Genomic DNA, 20,845 nt, shown 5'->3' with positions numbered 1-20,845 from the left:
ACAGGCCGGTGGAGTGGGTGAGGCCCCTAATGGCTGACAGTGAATGCAGAGGGCTGTGATGTGGCACATTTGAGGAAAGGCATTCTAACTTCGGGGGTACAATTTGGAGGAAGTGACAGGATCAGAGGCACCTGGGGGTTAATGTGGAGACGCAGTTGTTGGGCAAACGTTTCTCCCAGTGCCTAGTGAACAGAGTCAGAGCAGACACCAGGCCATGAAAATGGTGAAATACGCCTTGCAGCGGGATTTTTTTAAAATTAAGAGGTAGAATACAAAAGCAAGCAAGTTGTAATGGACTTCTGGAAAAGCCTGGTGTACCCTCAACCAGAACATTGTGTCTAGTTCGGATATTGGAGCCCTCCACCCTTCAGGCTCTCTGCCTTTATTCCTGATGAAAGGCTTTTGCCCGAAACATTGATTTTCTTGCTCATCGGATGCTGCCTGACCTGCTGCGCCTTTCCAACATCACTCTAATCTAGACTATTGGAGTTTGGGGAGAGTGTGCAGATTTACAGGGAAAAGGTTGATAAGGAATAGTTCCAAGAGTGAGTGACTTTATTTCTGAGACTAGACTGGACAGGCTGTGATGAAAGGCCAGGAACATCGATTTTCCTGCTCCTCGGATGCTGCCTGACCTGCTGCGCTCTTCCAGCACCACTCTGATCCAGAACCTGGTTTCCAGCATCTGCAGTCCTTGTTTTTACCTTGGAGAGGCTGTGCTGTCCTGAGTGAAGGGAACGCTGGGGTTGGACCAAAGTGAATTGGTTTTCACCGACAGAGGAGTCAAAGGCCAGAGCTCCCCGATTGGAGTGGTTGGCAAAATCGGATGAGAAATGTTATTTCATGCGTCGGGAGTGGTCAGCATTGGGAATGAACTTCCTGAAGGTGGGATGCAGATTCAATGGGGGCTTCCTGAAAATGGGATTGGATCAGCAAAAGAAGATTTCAAATAAAATGGTCAGAGGACAAGTTGTTCTTGCAGAGAGATGGGCTGAACGGTCTCTTTCTCTGCTTGTAGCCACACAGCCTGAAGCCCGGGTTTCCACTGTAGGCAGTTGGATAAGTCCCAGAGGTGGGTACGGTGCGGCACTGTCTCTCTGTCCTGAGTCTACCCGAAAAAGGAAGTGTATCTGGAGGAAGTGCAGACGCAGTTGTTGGGCAAACGTTTCTCCCAGCGCCTGGTGGACAGAGCCAGAGCAGACACCGGGACATGGAAAGCCCCATGAAGGAGGGGATCCTGCACCTTCTGCAGTATAAGTTTGGTTTGGTAAGTCCCAGGGCAGAGGGCAGGGCTGGGAGACAGCCAATGCAATCTGGCACCGACCCCCAACAGGGGCTCTGCCCCCGCTCACACCTTAACGCGGCGCTTCGTTTCCATATAACCTGCAACCTCTCCGCAGCGCACGAGCCCACGCCCCGACGCACTCTCCGCTCGCACCAGGAGCTTTCAATCCGGCAGTGTTCCCGGTAAAATCCTGCATTCCGGTGCTGCCTGGACCGTCCCTGCTCACTCCAGCTCCGGCTGAGACTGAGCCGGCTTTCCCGGAAACGCCTCGGAAATTGCGGTGGTGCTCAAACCCGGGGGCACTGTCCCCATTCCCAGCACCAGCAGCACCAGCAGCAGCAGCACCAGCACAGCCCCCAGTCCCTCTGGGCAGCTCCCTCACAGATGGCAATATCACCGTGCCCACCACCAGCACAGGTTTGAGAAAGAGCAGGGGTCTGGCAGGGGGAGCTGACCTGGGTTTGACTGGGGGCATTAATTCCTGAGGCTTTATCCTAACCTTCACTTTGAGGTGTGTGCATATGCTGCTTTTGTTTTGTCAATATTGGAAACAATTAGGAGGTTTTATCACGCTCCGGGAACAGAAATGGACATTTTTCAGTTGAGGTTGTGACTGTTATCTTGCCCAAACAGTTGTTGGTGACACGGACTTCCTGTTTAAGACATTTTGTAATCTCAGGACTAGCTGTATATTATCTTTTACAAGTTAGAATCATAGTCGAAGAGATGTACAACACAGAAACAGACCCTATGGTCCAACTTGTCCCTGCCGACCAGATGTCCCAGTAAAAAGTGAGGTCTGCAGATGCTGGAGATCAGAGCTGAAAATGTGTTGCTGGTTAAAGCGCAGCAGGTCAGGCAGCATCCAAGGAACAGGAAATTCGACGTTTCGGCTGGAGCCCTTCATCAGGAATTCCTGAAGAAGGGCTCTGGCCCGAAACGTCGAATTTCCTGTTCCTTGGATGCTGCCTGATCTGCTGTGCTTTAACCAGAAACACATTTTCAGACCAGATGTCCCAACCTAACCTTGTCCCATCTGCACTGAGCCCATCTCCCTCTAAACCCTTCCTACTCATTCATCCATCCAGATGTCTTTTAAATGTTACAATTGTACCAGCCTCCACCACTTCCTCTGGCAGCTCATTCCACACACGTACCACCCTCTGTGTGAAAAAGTTGCCCCTTAGGTCTCTTTTTCCCTCTAACCCTAAACCTATGCCCTCTAGCTCTAGACTCCCCGCCCCAGGGAAAAGACCTTGGCTATTTACCCTATCCATGCCCCTCATGATTTTATAAACCTCTACATATGGGGAGCATCATCATAAAATTTTCTTGAGTTGGACTCTTTGTTAAGCAGATCCACTGCCTGCATCCTTGGAGTGGACACTCTCTCCACATTAGGACACGATGCTGTTAACTGCCCACAAGGTGACCCTACACTGTGGGGACAGTCCAACAAAGCTCCCATAGTTAGACCAGCCTCTGTCTGCTGTCCAGTCTGAGAGTGACAGGTGACCTTAGAGAGGTGTATTAAGTCATGAGGGGTATAGATAAGGTGAACACCAGCTGTCCTTTCCCTAGGGTGGGAGATATCAAGACGAGGGGCATACTTTTAAGGTGAGAAAAGAACGATTTGAAAAAGAAATTGAGGCAACATTTTTACACGAGAGAGTGGTTCGTATGTGGAATGAACTGCCAGAGAGTGTAGTGGATGGGTACAGTTACAACATTTACAATACATTCGGACAGGTACATGAATGGGAAAGGTTTGGAGGGGTATGGAACAAGTGCAGGCAAATGGGGCTAGTTTAGTTTGGGATTATGGTTGGCATGGACTGGTTAGACCAAAAGGTCAATTTCTGTGCTGTATGGCTCTATGACTATGGTACAGTCCTGAACTTTGTGGCTGAATCATTTATGTGAATAAATGCCCACACCAGACAGATGTGTAACAAATATAGAATGAATATGATAATAAGACTTCCACGAGGTAAGGTGACAGGAATGACCAAAAGGTGAAAACCTACTTCAAAGTGATTCGTTACATGGTGTGTATTGGTCTCTCCTGTACCATTTTAATAATGGTAGGATACATTTCACATCCTTTCTTCAGTGAATTTCTCATTGTCGACCGTTACCTTGTCAATAAATTCTGGAAAATTGTTTCAGCTCTGATTTGTTCCCTCAATACATGCAGTGGGATACTTTTTGAGTTCTGTGAACCTCTCCTCGGCATATCTCCATGTGAAACAGGAATGGAGTGATTTTGTGCATGTTGTAAGCCCATTACTCCAAGAGGCCAAGTAGCTAGTTGCCTTTCAGTGACGAGGTCACTGGAGCAGGGGCTTAGTGTTCAGGAATTAGCCAGATCCTAACCCTTCACCAGTGACCCCTTGTCCTTCAGTGGGTAAACAGCATCCACACTGATATCCAGTGACACTGCTGTGTAGTGTGCGGTTTTGTCTTATTGTCATTTGGACTTCTTTAATCTCTTGTATTCCAGGACTTTTTTGCGACCACTAATTTAAGTGCTCTTAGGTTTGAAATTCTCGATATTTATATAAATATTTGGGTAATGTCAAGAGATACCTCGAGGTTGAGCTGAGAAAACTCCTCAGTTTATTCCGTTACTGGCTTGATTATATAGTTCTCTTTGAATGTGCTGGAATGATTTTCCATTATGCTGTATATTTGACCAATGGACTGAGTGCATTATCCTTGAGCAATGGATGAGGCTAGTGTTAAGATGGCAGATAGTACAACAGAGGGGGGATTCATTGGGATGACCTTCAATCCTGTATCATTCAGGATTCTTTCCAGCTGCATTCATAGCCAAACCCTTCCTATTCATATACCCATCCAGATGCCTTTTAAATGTTGCAATTGTACCAGCCTCCACCACTTCCTTTGGCAGCTCATTCCATACACGTACCACCCTCTGCGTGAAAAAGTTGCCCCATAAAAGTTGCCTCTTTTATATCTTTCCCCTCTCACCCTAAATCTATGCCCTCTAGTTCTGGACTCCCCCACCCCAGGGAAAAGACTTTGTTTATTTATCCTATCCATGCCCCTCATGATTTTATAATTCTCTAGAAGGTTATCCCTCAGCCTCTGACGCTCCAGGGAAAAAATCCCCAGCCTATTCAACCTCTCCCTGTAGATCAGATCCTCCAACCCTGGCTACATCCTTGGAAATCTTTTCTGAATCCTTTCAAGTTTCACAACATCTTTCTGATAAAAAGGAGACCAGAATTGCACACAATATTCCAACAGTGGCCTAACCAATGTCCTGTACAGCCGCAACATGACCTCCCAACTCCTGTACTCTATACTCTGATCAATAAAGGAAAGCATACCAAATACCTTCTTCACTATCCTATCTACCTGCGACTCCATTTTCAAGGAGCTATGAGCCTGCACTCTAAGGTGTCTTTGTTCAGCAACACTCCCTAGGACCTTACCATTAAGTGTATAAGTCCTGCTAAGATTTGCTTTCCCAAAATGCAGCACCTCGCATTTATCTGAATTAACCTCCATCTGCCATTTCTCAGCCCATTGGTCCATCTGGTCCAGATCCTGTTGTAATCTGAGGTAACCCTCTTCGTTGTTCGCTACACCTCCAATTTTGGTGACATTTGCAAACTTACTAACTGTACCTCTTTCACTCACATCCAAATCATTTATGTAAATGACAAAAAGTAGAAGGCCCAGCACCGATCCTTGTGGCACTCCACTGGTCACAGGCCTCCAGTCTGAAAAACAACCCTCCACCACCACCCTCTGTCTTCTACCTTTGAGCCAGTTCTGTATCCAAATGACTAATTCTCCCTGTATTCCATGAGATCTAACCTTGCTAATCAGTCTCCCATGGGGAACCTTGTCGACCGCCTTACTGAAGTCCACATAGATCACATCTACTGCTCTGCCCTCATCAAGCTTCTTTGAGTTTTTTGAAGAAGTAACAATCAAGTTTGTGAGACATGATTTCCCACGCACAAAGCCATGTTGACTATCCCGAATCAGTCCTTGCCTTTACAAATACATGTACATGCTGTCCCTCAGGATTCCCACCAAAACCTTCCCAGCTAACGGTGTCAGGCTCACTGATCCATAGTTCCCTGGCTTGTCTTTACCACCCTTCTTAAACAGTGGTACCACGTTTGCCAACCTCCAGTCTTCTGGCACCTCACCTGTGACTATCGATGATACAAATATCTCAGTAAGAAACCCAGCAATCACTTCCCTAGCTTCCCACAGAGTTCTAGGGCACACCTGATCCCCTGAGGATTTATCCATTTTTATGCATTTCAAGACATCCAACACTTCCTCCTCTGTAATATGGACATTTTTCAAGATGTCACCATCTATTTCCCTACATTCTATATCTTCCATTTCCTTTTCCACAGTAAATACTGATGCAAAATACTCATTTAATATCTTACCCCAACTCTTGTAGCTCCACACGAAGGCCGCCTTGCTGATCTTTGTGGGCTGAAAATGTGTTGCTGGAAAAGCGCAGCAGGTCAGGCAGCATCCAAGGAACAGGAGAATCAATGTTTCGGGCATGAGTCTTTTTCAGGAATGAGGAAAGTGTGTCCAGCAGGCTAAGATAAAAGGTAGGGAGGAGGGACTTGGGGGCGGGGCGTTGGAAATGTGATAGGTGGAAGGAGGTAAAGGTGAGGGTGATAGGCTGGAGTGGGGGTGGGGGCGGAGAGGTCAGGAAGAGGATTGCAGGTTAGGAGGGCGGTGCTGAGTTCGAGGGATTTGACCGAGACAAGGTGGGGGGAGGGGAAATGAGGAAACTGGAGAAATCTGAGTTCATCCCTTGTGGTTGGAGAGTTCCTAGGTGAAAGATGAGGCGCTCTTCCTCCAACCGTCGTGTTGCTATGGTCTGGCGATGGAGGAGTCCAAGGACCTGCATGTCCTCGGTGGAGTGGGAGGGAGAGTTAAAGTGTTGAGCCATGGGGTGGTTGGGTTGGTTGGTCCGGGTGTCCCAGAGGTGTTCTCTGAAACGTTCCGCAAGTAGGCGGCCTGTCTCACCAATATAGAGGAGGCCACATCGGGTGCAGTGGATGCAATAGATGATGTGTGTGGAGGAGCAGGTGAATTTGTGGTGGATATGGAAGGATCCCTTGGGGCCTTGGAGGGAAGTGAGGGGGGAGGTGTGGGCGCAAGTTTTGCATTTCTTGCGGTTGCAGGGGAAGGTGCCGGGAGTGGAGGTTGGGTTGGTGGGGGGTGTGGACCTGACGAGGGAGTCACGGAGGGAGTGGTCTTTTTGGAACGCTGATAGGGGAGGGGAGGGAAATATATCCCCGGTGGTGGGATCCGTTTGGAGGTGGCGGAAATGATGACGGATGATGCAATGTATATGGAGGTTGGTGGGGTGGGAGGTGAGGACCAGTGGGGTTCTGTCCTGGTGGCGGTTGGAGGGGCGGGGCTCAAGAGCGGAGGAGCGGGAAGTGGAGGAGATGCGGTGGAGGGCATCGTCAACCACATCTGAGGGGAAATTGCGGTCTTTGAAGAAGGAGACCATCTGGGTTGTGCGATGTTGGAATTGGTCCTCCTGGGAGCAGATGCGGCGGAGACGAAGGAATTGGGAATATGGGATGGAGTTTTTACAGGGGGCAGGGTGGGAGGAGGTGTAGTCCAGGTAGCTGTGGGAGTCGGTTGGTTTATAGTAAATGCGCTTGTTGATTTGGTCGCCCGAGATAGAAATGGAAAGGTCTAGGAAGGGGAGGGAGGAGTCTGAGACGGTCCAGGTGAATTTGAGGTCGGGGTGGAAGGGTCGGTAAAGTGGATGAACTGTTCAACCTCCTCGTGGGAGCACGAGGCAGCGCCGATACAGTCATCGATGTAGCGGAGGAAAAGGTGGGGGGTGGTGCCAGTGTAGCTGCGGAAGATGGACTGTTCCACATATCCTACGAAGAGGCAGACATAGCTGGGGCCCACGCGGGTGCTCATGGCTACTCCTTTGGTTTGGAGGAAGTGGGAAGATTGGAAAGAGAAGTTATTCAGGGTGAGGACCAGTTCAGTCAGTCGAAGGAGGGTGTCGGTGGAAGGGTACTGGTTGGTGCGGCGGGAAAGGAAGAAGCGGAGGGCTTTGAGTCCTTCGTGATGGGGAATGAAGGTGTACAGGGACTGGATGTCCATAGTGAAGATAAGGCGTTGGGGACCGGGGAAGCGAAAATCATGGAGGAGGTGGAGGGCATGGGTGGTGTCCCAAACGTAGGTGGGGAATTCTTGGACTAAGGGGGACAGGACCGTGTTGAGGTACGCGGAGATGAGTTCGGTGGGGCAGGAGCAGGCTGAGACAATGGGTCGGCCGGGGCAGTCAGGTTTGTGGATTTTAGGCAGGAGGTAGAAACGGGCGGTGCGGGGTTGTGGGACTAAGAGGTTGGAGGCGGTAGATGGGAGATCCCCTGAGGTGATGAGGTTATGGATGGTCTGGGAGATGATGGCTTGGTGGTGGGAGGTGGGGTCATGGTCAAGGGGGCAGTAGAAGGAGATGTCCACGAGCTGGCATTTAGCCTCAGCAGTGTAAAGGTCGGTGCGCCAAACTACTACCGCGCCTCCCTTGTCTGCCGGTTTGATAGTGAGGTTGTGGTTGGAACGGAGGGAGTGGAGGGCTGCACGTTCCGAGGGCGAGAGGTTGGAATGGGTGAGAGGGGTGGTGAGGTTGAGGCGGTTAATGCCGCGGCGGCAGTTGGCTATGAAGAGATCAAGGGAGGGTAAGAGGCCAGCACGGGGTGTCCAGGTGGATGGGGTGTATTGGAGGCGGGAGAAGGGGTTGTCAGAGGGTGGGCGAGAATCCTGGTTGAAGTAGGCACGAAGGCGAAGGTGGCGGAAGAATTGTTCGATGTCTCGCCGTGTGTTGAACTCGTTAATCCGAGGGCGTAGGGGAATGAAGGTGGGGCCTCTGCTGAGGACTGATCTTTCATCCTCAGAGAGGGGGAGATCTGGAGGGATGGTGAAAACATGGCAGGGCTGGGAGCTAGGACCTGGTGTGGGGCTGGAGCTGGGATTGGGGGCAGGGTTAGGCGTGTGAATGGAGTGGGGGCGGAGTTAGGCTTGGTGACGGAGATCGGCGGGGGCAGAGACGCATGCGGCGCGGTGGTTGTGCAGGTTAGTGATGTCACTGGGGGCGGAAGTGGCTGTGGCGACGACAGAAACGGTGTTATTCCCGATAGCCGTGGGCCCCGCGGGGGTCGCGAATCTGTCGGTGATGGTCTTCCTGGCGATCATGGAGGCGGTTGTCTGGGCGGCGATCGCGGAGGCTGCGAGGTTGGTGGGGGCGGTTAATGGTCCACGGCGGCGGTTGCTGCCGCGTGGTTAATGGCGCTCGAGCGGTTCCAGAGGCTGATGGAAGATTCTGGAACGGTTGAGGAATCCGGAGTGTGGGGGTAAGTACATGAAAGCTTTTGGTACTTACTGTCTTTAATTTCCAATATGGCTAGGAAGAACTGTTTGTTTAGTGAATGGATTCTTCTGAGAATGAAGAAGAGTAGAGGTCCTTTGCAGGTCTGTGAGAGTGTTGTCCTGAGCTGGGGTGGGGCTGATTGCAGGGAATGTAGGTAGCGACGCATGGCTGCAAGGGTGGAGCGGAGGATCCGGCGGGAGGTCTGTTGCTGGAGGCTTCGGATTTGTTGTAGGTACAGGTTGTCCTGGTTGGGTGCAAATTTTGCTGGTCTGAACGTAGTCCGGAGTCCGTGCGGGATCAGTCGGTTCCGTAGGTAGGTGCTGAGGAAGGAGATGTGGCTGTGGTAACGAGTCTGTTTGAGAACGTGGCTGAAGAGCTTCTGTGCAGAGATGACCTGGGGGGTGCAGTGAGAGAGGGACTCACTGAAACCCTTGTAGAGGGAGGAAGAGAGCTTCTTCAAGAGGATTCACAGTAGGTTAAAATCTTCGAGGAGAAAATGAGGACTGCAGATGCTGGAGATCAGAGCTGAAAATGTGTTGCTGGAAAAGCGCAGCAGGTCAGGCAGCATCAAAGGAGCAGGAGAGTCGATGTTTCGGGCATGAGCCCTTCTTCAGGAATGAGGAGGGTGTGCCAAGCAGGCTAAGATAAAAGGTAGGGAGGAGGGACTTGGGGGAGGGGCGTTGGAAATGCGATAGGTGGAAGGAGGTCAAGGTGAGGGTGATAGGCCGGAGTGGGGTGGGGGCGGAGAGGTCAGGAAGAGGATTGCAGGTTAGGAGGGCGGTGCTGAGTTCGAGGGATTTGACTGAGACAAGGTGGGGGGAGGGGAAATGAGGAAACTGGAGAAATCTGAGTTCATCCCTTGTGGTTGGAGGGTTCCTAGGTGGAAGATGAGGCGCTCTTCCTCCAACCATCATGTTGCTATGGTCTGGCGATGGAGGAGTCAAAGGACCTGCATGTCCTCCGTGGAGTGGGAGGGGGAGTTGAAGTGTTGAGCCACGGGGCGGTTGGGTTGGTTGGTCCAGGTGTCCCAGAGGTGTTCTCTGAAACGTTCCGCAAGTAGGCGGCCTGTCTCCCCAATATAGAGGAGGCCACATCAGGTGCAGCGGATGCAGTAAATGATGTGTGTGGAGGTGCAGGTGAATTTGTGGTGGATATGGAAGGATCCCTTGGGGCCTTGGAGGGAAGTGAGGGGGGAGGTGTGGGCGCAAGTTCTGCATTTCTTGCAGTTGCAGAGGAAGGTGCCGGGAGTGGAGGTTGGGTTGGTGGGGGGTGTGGACCTGATGAGGGAGTCACAGAGGGAGTGGTCTTTCCGGAACACTGATAGGGAAGGGGAGGGAAATATATCCCTGGTGGTGGGGTCCGTTTGGAGGTGGCGGAAATGACGACAGATGATACGATGTATATGGAGGTTGGTGGGGTGGTAGGTGAGGACCAGTGGGGTTCTGTCCTGGTGGCGATTGGAGGGGCGGGAGGGGCCCTGTTCTCTCCCGAGTTACCTACCCTTTTGTCCTTAATGTATTTGTAAAAACCCTTTGAATTCTCCTTAACTCTATTTGCCAAAGCTATCTCAAGTACCATTTTTCCCTCCTGATTTCCCTCTTAAGTATACTCCTACTTCCTTTATACTCTTCTAAAGATTCACTCGATCTCCCCTGTCTATACCTGACATATGCTTCCTTCTTTTTCTTAACCAAACCCTCAATTTCTTTAGTCATCCAGCATTCCCTATACCTACCAGCCTTTCCTTTCACCCTGACAGGAATATACTTTCTCTGGATTCTCGTTATCTCACTTCTGAAGGCTTCCCATTTTCCAGCTGTTCCTCTACCTGTGAACATCTGCCTCCAATCAGCTTTCAAAAGTTCTTGCCTAATACCGTCAAAATTGGCCTTTCTCCAATTTAGAACTTCAACTTTTAGATCTGGTCTATCCTTTTCCATCACTATTTTAAAACAAATAGAATTATGGTCGCTGGCCCCAAAGTGCTCCCCCACTGACATCTCATTTCCCAAGAGTAGATCAAGTTTTGCACCTTCTCTCGTAGGTACATCCACATACTGAATCAGAAAATTTTCTTGTGTACACTTAACAAATTCCTCTCCATCTAAACCTTTAACACTATGGCAGTCCCAGTCGATGTTTGGAAAGTTAAAATCCCTGACCATAATCACCCTATTATTCTTACAGGTAGCTGGGAACTCCTTACAAGTTTGTTTCTCAATTTCCCTCTGACTATTGGGGGGTCTATAATACAATCCCAATAAGGTGATCATCCCTTTCTTATTTCTCAGTTCCACCTGGATGTATTTCCAGGAATATCTTCCCTCAGCACAGCTGTAATGCTATCCCTGATCAAAAATGCCACTCCCCCTCTTCTCTTGCCTCCCTTTCTATCCTTCCTGTAGCATTTGTATCCTGGAACATTAAGCTGCCAGTCCTGTCCATCCCTGAGCCATGTTTCTGTAATTGCTATGATATCCTAGTCCCATGTTCCTAACCATGCCCTGAGTTCATCTGCTTTCCCAGTTAGGCCCCTTGCATTGAAATAAATGCAGTTTAATTTATCAGCCTTACCTTGTTCTCTGCTTTATCCCTGCCTGCTCGTCTTTGTTCTCAACTGTACCAGTCTCAGATCCATCTCTTTCCTCACTATCCCCCTGGGTCTGCCCCAAACCCCACCCCCACCCTACCCCACACACACCTCAGTATGAGGACTGCTACTTTTCTATCTGAACGACTGAGACCTATTTGAAATTTGTTGATGGCCCAAGGCATTCTACATTTATGTGGGGAACAAGAGGGTGGCCAGAGTGAGGGTAGGGCAAATCAGGGATAGTGGAGGGAACTTGAGCCTGGGGTTGGAGGAGGAAGGAGAGGTCCTTAATGAATACTTTAGTATTCACTAGTGAGAGGGACCTTGTCGTTTGTGAGGACAGCGTGAAACAGACTGATATGCTCAAACAGGTTGGTGTTAAGAAGGAAGATGTTCTGGAAACTTTGAAAAACATTAGGATAGATAAGACCCCTGAGCCAGATGGGAAGCGAGGGAAGAGATTGCTGTGCCTTTGGTGATGATCTTCACTGTCCACAGGAGTGGTGCCAGATGATTGGAGGGTGGCAAATGTTATTCCCTTGTTCAAGAAAGGGATTGCAGATAATCCTGGGAGTTACAGACCAGTCAGTCCTACGTTGGTGGTGGGTAAATTATTGGAGAAGATTCTAAGCGACAGTATTTATAACTACTTGGAAAAGCATAGTTTGATTAGTGGTAGTCAGCATGGCTTTGTGAAGGGCAGGTCATGCCTCACAAAGCTTATCGAATTCTTTGAGGATCTGATGAAGGTAGAGCAGTGGATGTAGTGTACATGAATTTAGCAAGGCGTTTGATAAGGTCCCCCATGGTAGGCTCATTCAGAAGGTGAGGTACAGGGACATTTGGCTGTCTGGATGCAGAATTGGCTGGAAGAAAGTGAGGCCTGCAGATGCTGGAGATTAGAGACGAGAGTGTGGTGCTGGAAAAGCACAGCAGGTCAGGCAGCATCCGAGGAGCAGGAGAGTTGACGTTTCGGGCAAAAGCTCTTTATCAAGGATGGCTGGCCGATAGGAGACAGTAGGTGGTAGTACATGGTAAGTGTTCATCCAGGAGCTCAGTGACCAGGGTGTTCCACATGGGTCTGTTCGGGGACCTCTGCTCTTTGTGATTTTTATAAGTGACTTGGATGAGGAAGTGGAAGGCTGGGTTAGTAAGTTTGCTGATGACAAAGGTTGGTGGCATTGTGGATAGTGTGGAGGGCTGTTGTAGGTTACATCGGAACATTGACAGGATGCAGAGCTGGGCTGATACATGGCAGATGGAGTTCAAGCTGGATAAATGTGAAGTCATTCACTTTGGAAGGTCGAACTTGAATGCAGAATACAGGGTTAAAGACAGGATTCTTGGCAGAGTGGAGGAACAGAGGGATCTTGGATCCATGTCCAGCGATCCCTCAAAGTTATCACATGAGTTGCTAGGATTGTTAAGAAGGTGTATGATGTTTTGGCTTTCATTCGCAGGGGGATTGAGTTTATGAGCCGTGCTGTAGCTCCTAGAGTCCTGGTTAGACCACACTTGGAATATTACGTTCAGTTCTAGTCACCTCATTATAGGAAGGATGTGGAAGCTTTAGAGAGAGTTCAGAGGCGATTTCCCAGGATGCTGCCTGGGCAGGAGGGTATATCTTATGAAGAAAGGTTGAGGGAGCTAGGGCTTTTCTCATTGGAGCGAAGAAGGATGAGAGGTGACTTGATAGAGGTGTACAAGATGTTGAGAGGCACAGAGAGTGTGGATAGCCAGAGACTTTTTTCGAGGGCAGAAATGGCTATCATGAGGGGACATAATTTTATGATGATTGGAGGAAGATTTAGGGCAGATGTCAGAGGTAGGTTCTTTACACAGAGATGGTGGGTGTGTGGAATCCACTGCCAGCAGTGGTAATAGAGTCAGAGACATTAGGGACATTTAAGTGACTGCTGGATAGGCACATGGATGATAGTAAAATGAAGGGTTTGTGGGTTAGTCTGATCTTAGAGTAGGATAAAAGGCCAGCATATCAGCGAGGGCTGAAGGGCCTGTAGTGTACTGTACTGTTCTATGTTCTATCCAAAAATTGGCAGCAATGTGAACTCTGTGGAAGTGCGCAGTTTTGCGCCCCACACCTCAGGAAGGGTGTACTGGCCCCGGAGCGGGTTCAGAGGAGGTTCATGAGAATTGTCCCAGGACTCTGAGTCTATACTCGGTGGGGTTTAGAAGAATGAGGCATGATCTCATCGAAACGTAGAGAATCCTGAACGGCCTGGACAGAGTAGATGTTAGGAAGATATTTCCATTGGTAGGAGAGACTCGGACTCGATGGCACAGCGTTAGAGTAAAGGGAAGACCTTTTAAAGTAGAGAGAAGTAGAAACTTCTTTAGTCAGAGAGTGGGGAATCTATGGAATTCACTGCCACAGAAGGCTGTGGAGGCCGGGGCATTGAGTATATTTAAGACGGAGATAGATAGGTTCTTAACTATCAAGGGGATCAAGGGTTATGGGGAGAAAGCGGGAGAAACGTAAATTACTCCATAGTGTCCAGGGTTGTGCAGGTTTTGTGGAAAACGCAGCATTACAGGGATACAGTGGCAGGACCTGGGTCTTGGTGGGATACTTATCAGCCATGATTGAATGGTGGAGCAGAGTCGATGGGCTGAATGGACTAATTTCAGCTTCTATGTCTTATGGTCTTAGGATGTAGACAGGCTGATGGGACAGGGAGTAAGGTGATAGGTGAAATCTAATGCAGGCAATTGCTGAATTGTATATTTTGGTTAGAAGCAGAAAGAGAATCAATTAAAATAAAATAAATAGTATAATAGTTCAGTGAGTGTCAGAGCAGAGAGACACGGGGATATGTATTGAATGTCAATGGGTGGCATTGCAGCTACAGAGAGTTATTACAATCCATTTTGGATCATGGGCATTCTAAGTGAAGGTTTGGGATGCTTTCTCCTGTCCTGACTGAGCAACTTTGTCTTGAGAGGACCAAATGGGGAGTTAGGCATCATTGCAAATTTAAGCTGATCAGCCCATTCTCACCACCCGCTGTTCCTCCTGTGTCAGGCAACATGGCAGATTGTCACCCAACACACACACACACACACACACACACACATCCAAAAGAATTGCGGATGATGTCAATCATAATCAAAAACAGAAATTGCTGGAAAAGCTCAGCAGGTCTGGCAGCATCTGTGGAGAGAAAGAGAGTTAATTTTTCAGGTCCAATGACCCTTCCTCAGAACTGTGAGAGTCATTATTTAAGCAGCTGGCTGAAATACAATTTTATCTTGTGTCGTTACTTTCACTGAGATTGGGTTCCTAAAGGAGTCATGATTGGTAATTCAGTTTGTAAATCTTGCGGGAAGTCTCCTGTTCCGAAGCTTTTGACATCTGAGTAAAACTTAAACGGTAAGACTTGAAAACACATGTACTGGTTGCACTGGAAACTGTTATAGAGTCACAGAGATGTACAGCATGGAAACAGACCCTTCGGTCCAATCAGTCCATGCTGACCAGATATCCCAACCCAATCTAGTCCCACCTGCCAGCACTCGGCCCATATCCCTCCAAACCCCTTCTATTCATATACCCATCCAAATGCCTCTTTAATGTTGCAATTGTACCAACGTCCACTTCCTCTGGCAGCTCATTCCATACACGTACCACCCTCTGTGTGAAAAAGTTGACCCTTAGGTCTCTTTTATATCTTTCCCCTCTCACCCTAAACCTATGCCCTCTAGTTCTGGACTCCCCGACCCCATGGAAAAGACTTTGCCTCTTTATCCTATCCATACCCCTTATAATTTTGTAAACCTCTATAAGGTCACTCCTCAGCCCCCGACGCTCCAGGGAATACAGCCCCAGCCTGTTCAGCTGCTCCCTGTAGCTCAGATCCTCCAACCCTGGCAACATCCTTGTAAATCTTTTCTGAACCCTTTCAAGTTTTACAACGTCTTTCCGATAGGAAGGAGACCAGAATTGCACGCAATATTCCAACAGTGGCCTAACCAATGTCCTGTACAGCTACAACATGACCTCCTAATTCCTGTACTCAATATTCTGACCAATAAAGGAAAGCATACCAAACGCCTTCATCATTATCCTATCTACCTGCGACTCCACTTTCAAGGAGCTATGAACCTGCACTCCAAGGTCTCTTTGTTCAGCAACACTCCCTAGGACCTTACCATTAAGTGTATAAGTGCTGCGCAGATTTGCTTTCCCAAAACGCAGCACCTCGCATTTATCTGAATTAAACTCCATTTGCCACTTCTCAGCCCATTGGCCCATCTGGTCAAGATCCTGTTGTAATCTGAGGTAACCCTCTTCACTGTCCACTACACCTCCAATTTTGGTGTCATCTGCAAACTTACTAACTGTACCTCTTATGCTCGCATCCAAATCATTTATGTAAATGACAAAAAGTAGTGGGCCCAGCACTGATCCTTGTGGCACTCCACTGGTCACAGGCCTCCAGTCTGAAAAACAACCCTCTACCACCACCCTCTGTCTTCTACCTTTGAGCCAGTTCTGTATCCAAATGGCTAGTTCTCCCTATATTCCATGAGATCTAACCTTGCTAACCAGTCTCCCATGGGGAACCTTGTCGAACGCCTTACTGAAATCCATATAGATCACATCTACTGCTCTGCCCTCATCAATCCTCTTTGTTACTTCTTCAAAAAATTCAATCAAGTTTGTGAGACATGATTCCCCTCGCACAAAGCCATGTTGACTATCCCGAATCAGTCCTTGCCTTTCCAAATACATGTACATCCTGTCCCTCAGGATTCCCTCCAAGACACCCAGCACTTCCTCCTCTGTAATCTGGACATTTTACAAGATGTCACCATCTATTTCCCTATTTTCCTTTTCCACAGTAAATACTGATGCAAAATATTCATTTAGTATCGCCCCCATTTTCTGTGGCTCCGCACAAAGGCCGCCTTGCTGATCTTTGAGGGGCACTATTCTCTCCCTAGTTACCCTTTTGTCCTTAATATATTTGTAAAAACCATTTGGATTCTCCTTAATTCTATTTGCCAGGGAGGGGAGGGAAATATATCCCTGGTGGTGGGGTCCATTTGGAGGTGGTGGAAATGACGAAGGATGATGTGATGTATATGGAGGTGGTGGGGTGGTACGCGAGGACCAGTGGGGTTCTGTCCTGGTGGCGATTGGAGGGACGGGAGGGGGGGCCCTGTTCTTTCCTGAGTTACCTACCCTTTTGTCCTTAATGTATTTGTAAAAACCCTTTGAATTCTCCTTAACTCTATTTGCCAAAGCTATCTCATGTTCCCTTTTTGCCCTCCTGATTTCTTCTTAAGTATACTCCTACGTCCTTTATACTCTTCTAAGAATTCACTCGATCTATCCTGTCTATACTTGACATATGCTTCCTTCTTTTTCTGTCCTGAGGTATTGGCCCAGTATACGTTATTCACACATTTTAATGGATTTTCCTGCTAGGATGTAAGTTTAAAAGCTCTTATCAACTTCAATTGTCATAAGCGATGCTTTCTGAAAAGTAAAATATATTATTGGATTACATGTTATTGATTTACCATAATGTCCTGTCCTTAAATGTGAAGAGATTGTCAAGTTGGTTAGTACAGTTCAAGATTGAGCTGCATTAGAGTACGTATTCCAGTGTGTAAAGTGCTCTTCTGCATTCAACAATAAAGGCGAATCAGATCTGAATGTGTACAGAGAATCCTGGGGTTTGATTTTAATATTGGTTTAATGTCCTGATAACTGCTGAAATGATCATTTATGGAAGCTTCCTTCCAGTACCCACTCTGCGCTGAACCAATAAAATTATCATTTAAAATCCCAATTAAATTTCTTACACATTCATAAAGTTCACACTGCAATTCACACTTGCTTTGAAAAATATCTTTAATGTCCTTAATTTGTGTCCAGCTAAAAAACAGACTCACTGTCAAATAAAGCTACAGGTCTCCTTCACAGCTATGTAAATATTTCTGAAAGGGAAGAATGCATTAGTGGGTCTTGGAGGTCAACCAAGCATTCATAATGAGATTCCACTTTGTAATTGTCTTACCAATTGTAGCCTGAGCAAATCACCTCTTCATGAGACCTTGGGGAGTAGTTGATGATTTAAGGTGGAGGCAGTATCTAAAGAGATGCGTATCTGAATGTTCCACCTTTATTGATTCATTGATGAGATGTATGTCTCTCTCTGGCTCGGTCAGCATTTATTGTCGATTCTGATTTGTCCTTTGAGAGAAGGTGGTTGGTTATGTGCTTTCTCTTTGAACCTCTGCAGTGCACATTGTGTAGGTGCACACACCATACTGTACAGCGTTCCAGCGGCAGACCCAGCGGCAGGGAAGGAATGATAATATCATTCAGAGTTAGGATGGTTTAAAAAAAAAATCTGAAAGACCTGCGGATGCTGTAAATCAGAAACAAATTCAGAAATTGCTGGAAAGACTCAGGAGATCTGGCAGCACCTGTGGAGAGAAATCAGAATTAACATTTTGGCTTGAGAACTGTTCTGAAAAAGGGTCACTCGAGACTGAGTTCTCTCCATGGTTACTGCCAGACCTGCTGAGCTTCTCTAGCAACTTCAGTTTTTGATTCTCACTTCTGACCCTATGAAGGAGAGAAATCATTGATGAAGCAGCTAAAGATGATTCAGCCTCAGCACTAGTCTGAGGAACTCCTGTGGTGATGTCCTCAGACTGGGATAATTGTCCTCCAACAATCATAACAATCTTCCTTACTGCGAGGTGGGACTCCGACCAGTGGAGATTTGTTTTCCTTGCTTAGCAATGGGTTCAGTTTTTGGCAGAAATCCTTGATGCCTCAATTGGTCAAATATTACCCTCACACCAAGAGCAGTCCTTCTCACCTTCCCACTGGAGCTCAGCTCTTTTGTCCATGTTTGAATCACGGCTGTAATGCGGTCAGAAGCTGAGTGACTCTAGCAGAATGAGCAGTCTATTATTGAGTATTGTCAATGACCTCTTCCATCACTTTGCTGATAACTGGGTGTAGGCTGGTATAATAGTAGTTGGACAAGTCATAGCTGGAAAAGGGGATTGGTTCGCTCAGTTGGCTGGACAGCTGGTTTGCAATGCAATGTTGTGCCAACAATGTGGGTTCAATTCCCACACTGATTGAGGTTATCATGAAGGACTCTGCTTCTCAATTGTTCCTGAGGTGTGATGACCCTGAAGTTAAACCATCACCAGTATCTCTTCACAATGATCGAGCAGCCTAGTGGTTTGGCAGAACGATGGCAACTTTAGCTTTTACCTTAATGGGCAATTTTCCACATTTTGAGGTAGATGCCAGTGTTCTGGCTGTAGTGGGAGAGCTTGTCCAGGCCATAATCCGTTCTGGAGCGCAAGTCTTTGGTGCTGTTGCTGGAATGTTGTCAGGGCCAGAAGCCTTTGCAGTATCTAGTACCTTTGCCCCTTCTTGGTATGATGTGGAATGTGGTAGATGCAAATTCAAACAAGGCTTTCGAAACAGTTTGGGGAGGGGAATAACGTTGGGCTATTGGGACAGGATGTGGGAGTGGAACCTGTGGATTTGATTTCCCAGAGAGCCATTACAAACAATGCAGCCTGAATAGTTTTCTCCTCTTAATGGCTCTCTTAATATGATCTCCTGCATTAATCCTTGTCCAGGTTTGTTTCCCACACTGTTGTAAACCTGTCCCAGTTTTCTTACCAATGGCATGCGCCTGGTCTGCCCCTGACTATTATTCTCTCTTCCCCACCCCCCTCTCTTCAACTTATCCATTCCCCCGCCCCGCCCCAATCCAGAAGACCTTACACTAGGTTGTTTCTGGTCCTCCATTGTGACTGCCTGTTTTCTCTCTCATTTGGTTGAGTGAAAAACTCTAAATATATCAAAGCATTGCAAACAGCTTCCATCTGTTCAAACACCAAATTCACTAATGGAGGCCTCAAATCATGTTTTAATTCATTGACTAGAATAAGTATGTCAGTGATACAAAGGTCTAAGTGAAGCTAAATTTCTAACTTTACCAGGGCCCAACTCACCCGAGAGAGGATGCCTTTCTGATAAAAAAGGAACTCTCATAAGTTTAAAGGAAGTGCAACCTAGTTTTGTGCAGGGATGATTTAATTGTAATTAACTGCTCCTATGACTGATGTGTTGGTTATATGAGATGGAGCAGTGTAAACAAGTTACCAAGCATCTGAGTTATTCTTCTGCGTATAAACCAACATTTCCCCAGCTACAATCTGTTCGAAGGAAGGGGTCAGTTGCCCCGAAATGTTAACTCTGATTTCTCTCCCCACCTGCTGCCAGACCTGCTGGGCTTTTCTAGCCATCTCTGATTTTGTTTTTGATTTACAGCACTTTCAGTTTTTAGCAGAGTTAACTCTTGATGGGGCTTGGTTTTAGTTTGCTTAGATTGGACAGGGGAATATGAGCTATAAGCAAGGAGTACATCATGAGCCCTTGTGCTGCAGATGTTTCTAAATCTAACTTATGTCCAGCAGTAGTTTCTGTGACAATATTATGGCTTTAAAAGGTATATTCTGTCCTAGACATTTTATGAAGAAAGATTGAGACAGAGATGATGAGCAGTCTGCTCCAAAGCTAATAAAATAAACAGCTCGTGAGGCCTTGGCTTTTTTAAAATGTTGGAACAATAGAAGCAGCCTGACTTGGTGGGGGCAAGCTCCCACAGAACCAAGGCTGTAGTTTTAGCTTCCTGCAGTCTTGAAGCTGGATGTAGAAGTTCTAATTCCTCTCCCGGTTACAGCTAAAAGCTGGGCCTCCCTTCCTGCTGCTGCGACAGTATGAGAGACAATCCGTTTTAGTCAATTTGCCTTTGCCAAGTGTATGTTTATGGGATGTTGGAACAGTTACTGTTTAGTAGTTAAATAATCTATTATTCTGCTAGGTTTTCCAATAGAGTTAAGTTAATCCAATTTCTCCTTTCTTTTGTTGAATCTCAACTATAGTGTATGAATAAAATATGTTCTGCTTCAAATCTGGTAGTTTGACCAATCAAATTGCAGAATACAATACCTAGCATTTGCGTTTATAATCAGAAAAATTTAAGTATAGACTATCTTGTTAATATATCTTGAGGGGATTTGATCTGCTCCGTAACATTTCTTATTGAAATTCTTCATCAGCAATAATGCAGTAACTTACAAAGCACTGAATGTTTATGGCACATTGTATAAATGGCGGTTGGTGGTACTGGTGAGTTATGTTGAGTTCCTGAAATCAGAAGGTGATTGTGGATTTGGTGGAGAGAATATTAAACAATTGAGTGTACCTCTAACTCTACTTATATTTTCAATCTGTTTGGACATGGTATGACACACCTGTGATGCAGTTAGGACTCTTAGATGGACCTTCTGGCCCAGAGATAGGGTCACAAATAATTGGACGAGTAGTTCCTGGAGAAAGATCACCTCTTTCTCACCATCTCAGTAATTAAGAGCTGGGTGAGAAGTCCTGAAATGATCAATAAATGGCCTCTTTGGGATCTCAATTTGCCACCAGCCCAATTGCCATCAGATAAGAAAACTGGCTGGCTTCCCTAAA

At 47.2% G+C, this 20,845-nt stretch overlaps 1 protein-coding gene across 1 annotated transcript in view; it reads left to right on the top strand.

The window, feature by feature from the left end:
* Positions 1-1,186: 1,186 nt before the first annotated feature.
* The window catches only part of LOC132823119 (docking protein 3-like), a 37,932-nt gene continuing 18,273 nt past the window's right edge, over positions 1,187-20,845 (top strand). The window contains exon 1 of the mRNA XM_060836661.1: positions 1,187-1,267. Coding sequence (XP_060692644.1) covers positions 1,211-1,267 — 57 coding nt within the window. The 5' untranslated portion in view covers positions 1,187-1,210. The remainder of the gene's footprint in view (positions 1,268-20,845) is intronic.

This window comes from Hemiscyllium ocellatum, chromosome 16 (assembly GCF_020745735.1).
Source record: "Hemiscyllium ocellatum isolate sHemOce1 chromosome 16, sHemOce1.pat.X.cur, whole genome shotgun sequence".
In the NCBI taxonomy this organism is placed as follows: domain Eukaryota; kingdom Metazoa; phylum Chordata; class Chondrichthyes; order Orectolobiformes; family Hemiscylliidae; genus Hemiscyllium; species Hemiscyllium ocellatum.
This window is presented reverse-complemented; position numbering and strand designations above follow the sequence as displayed.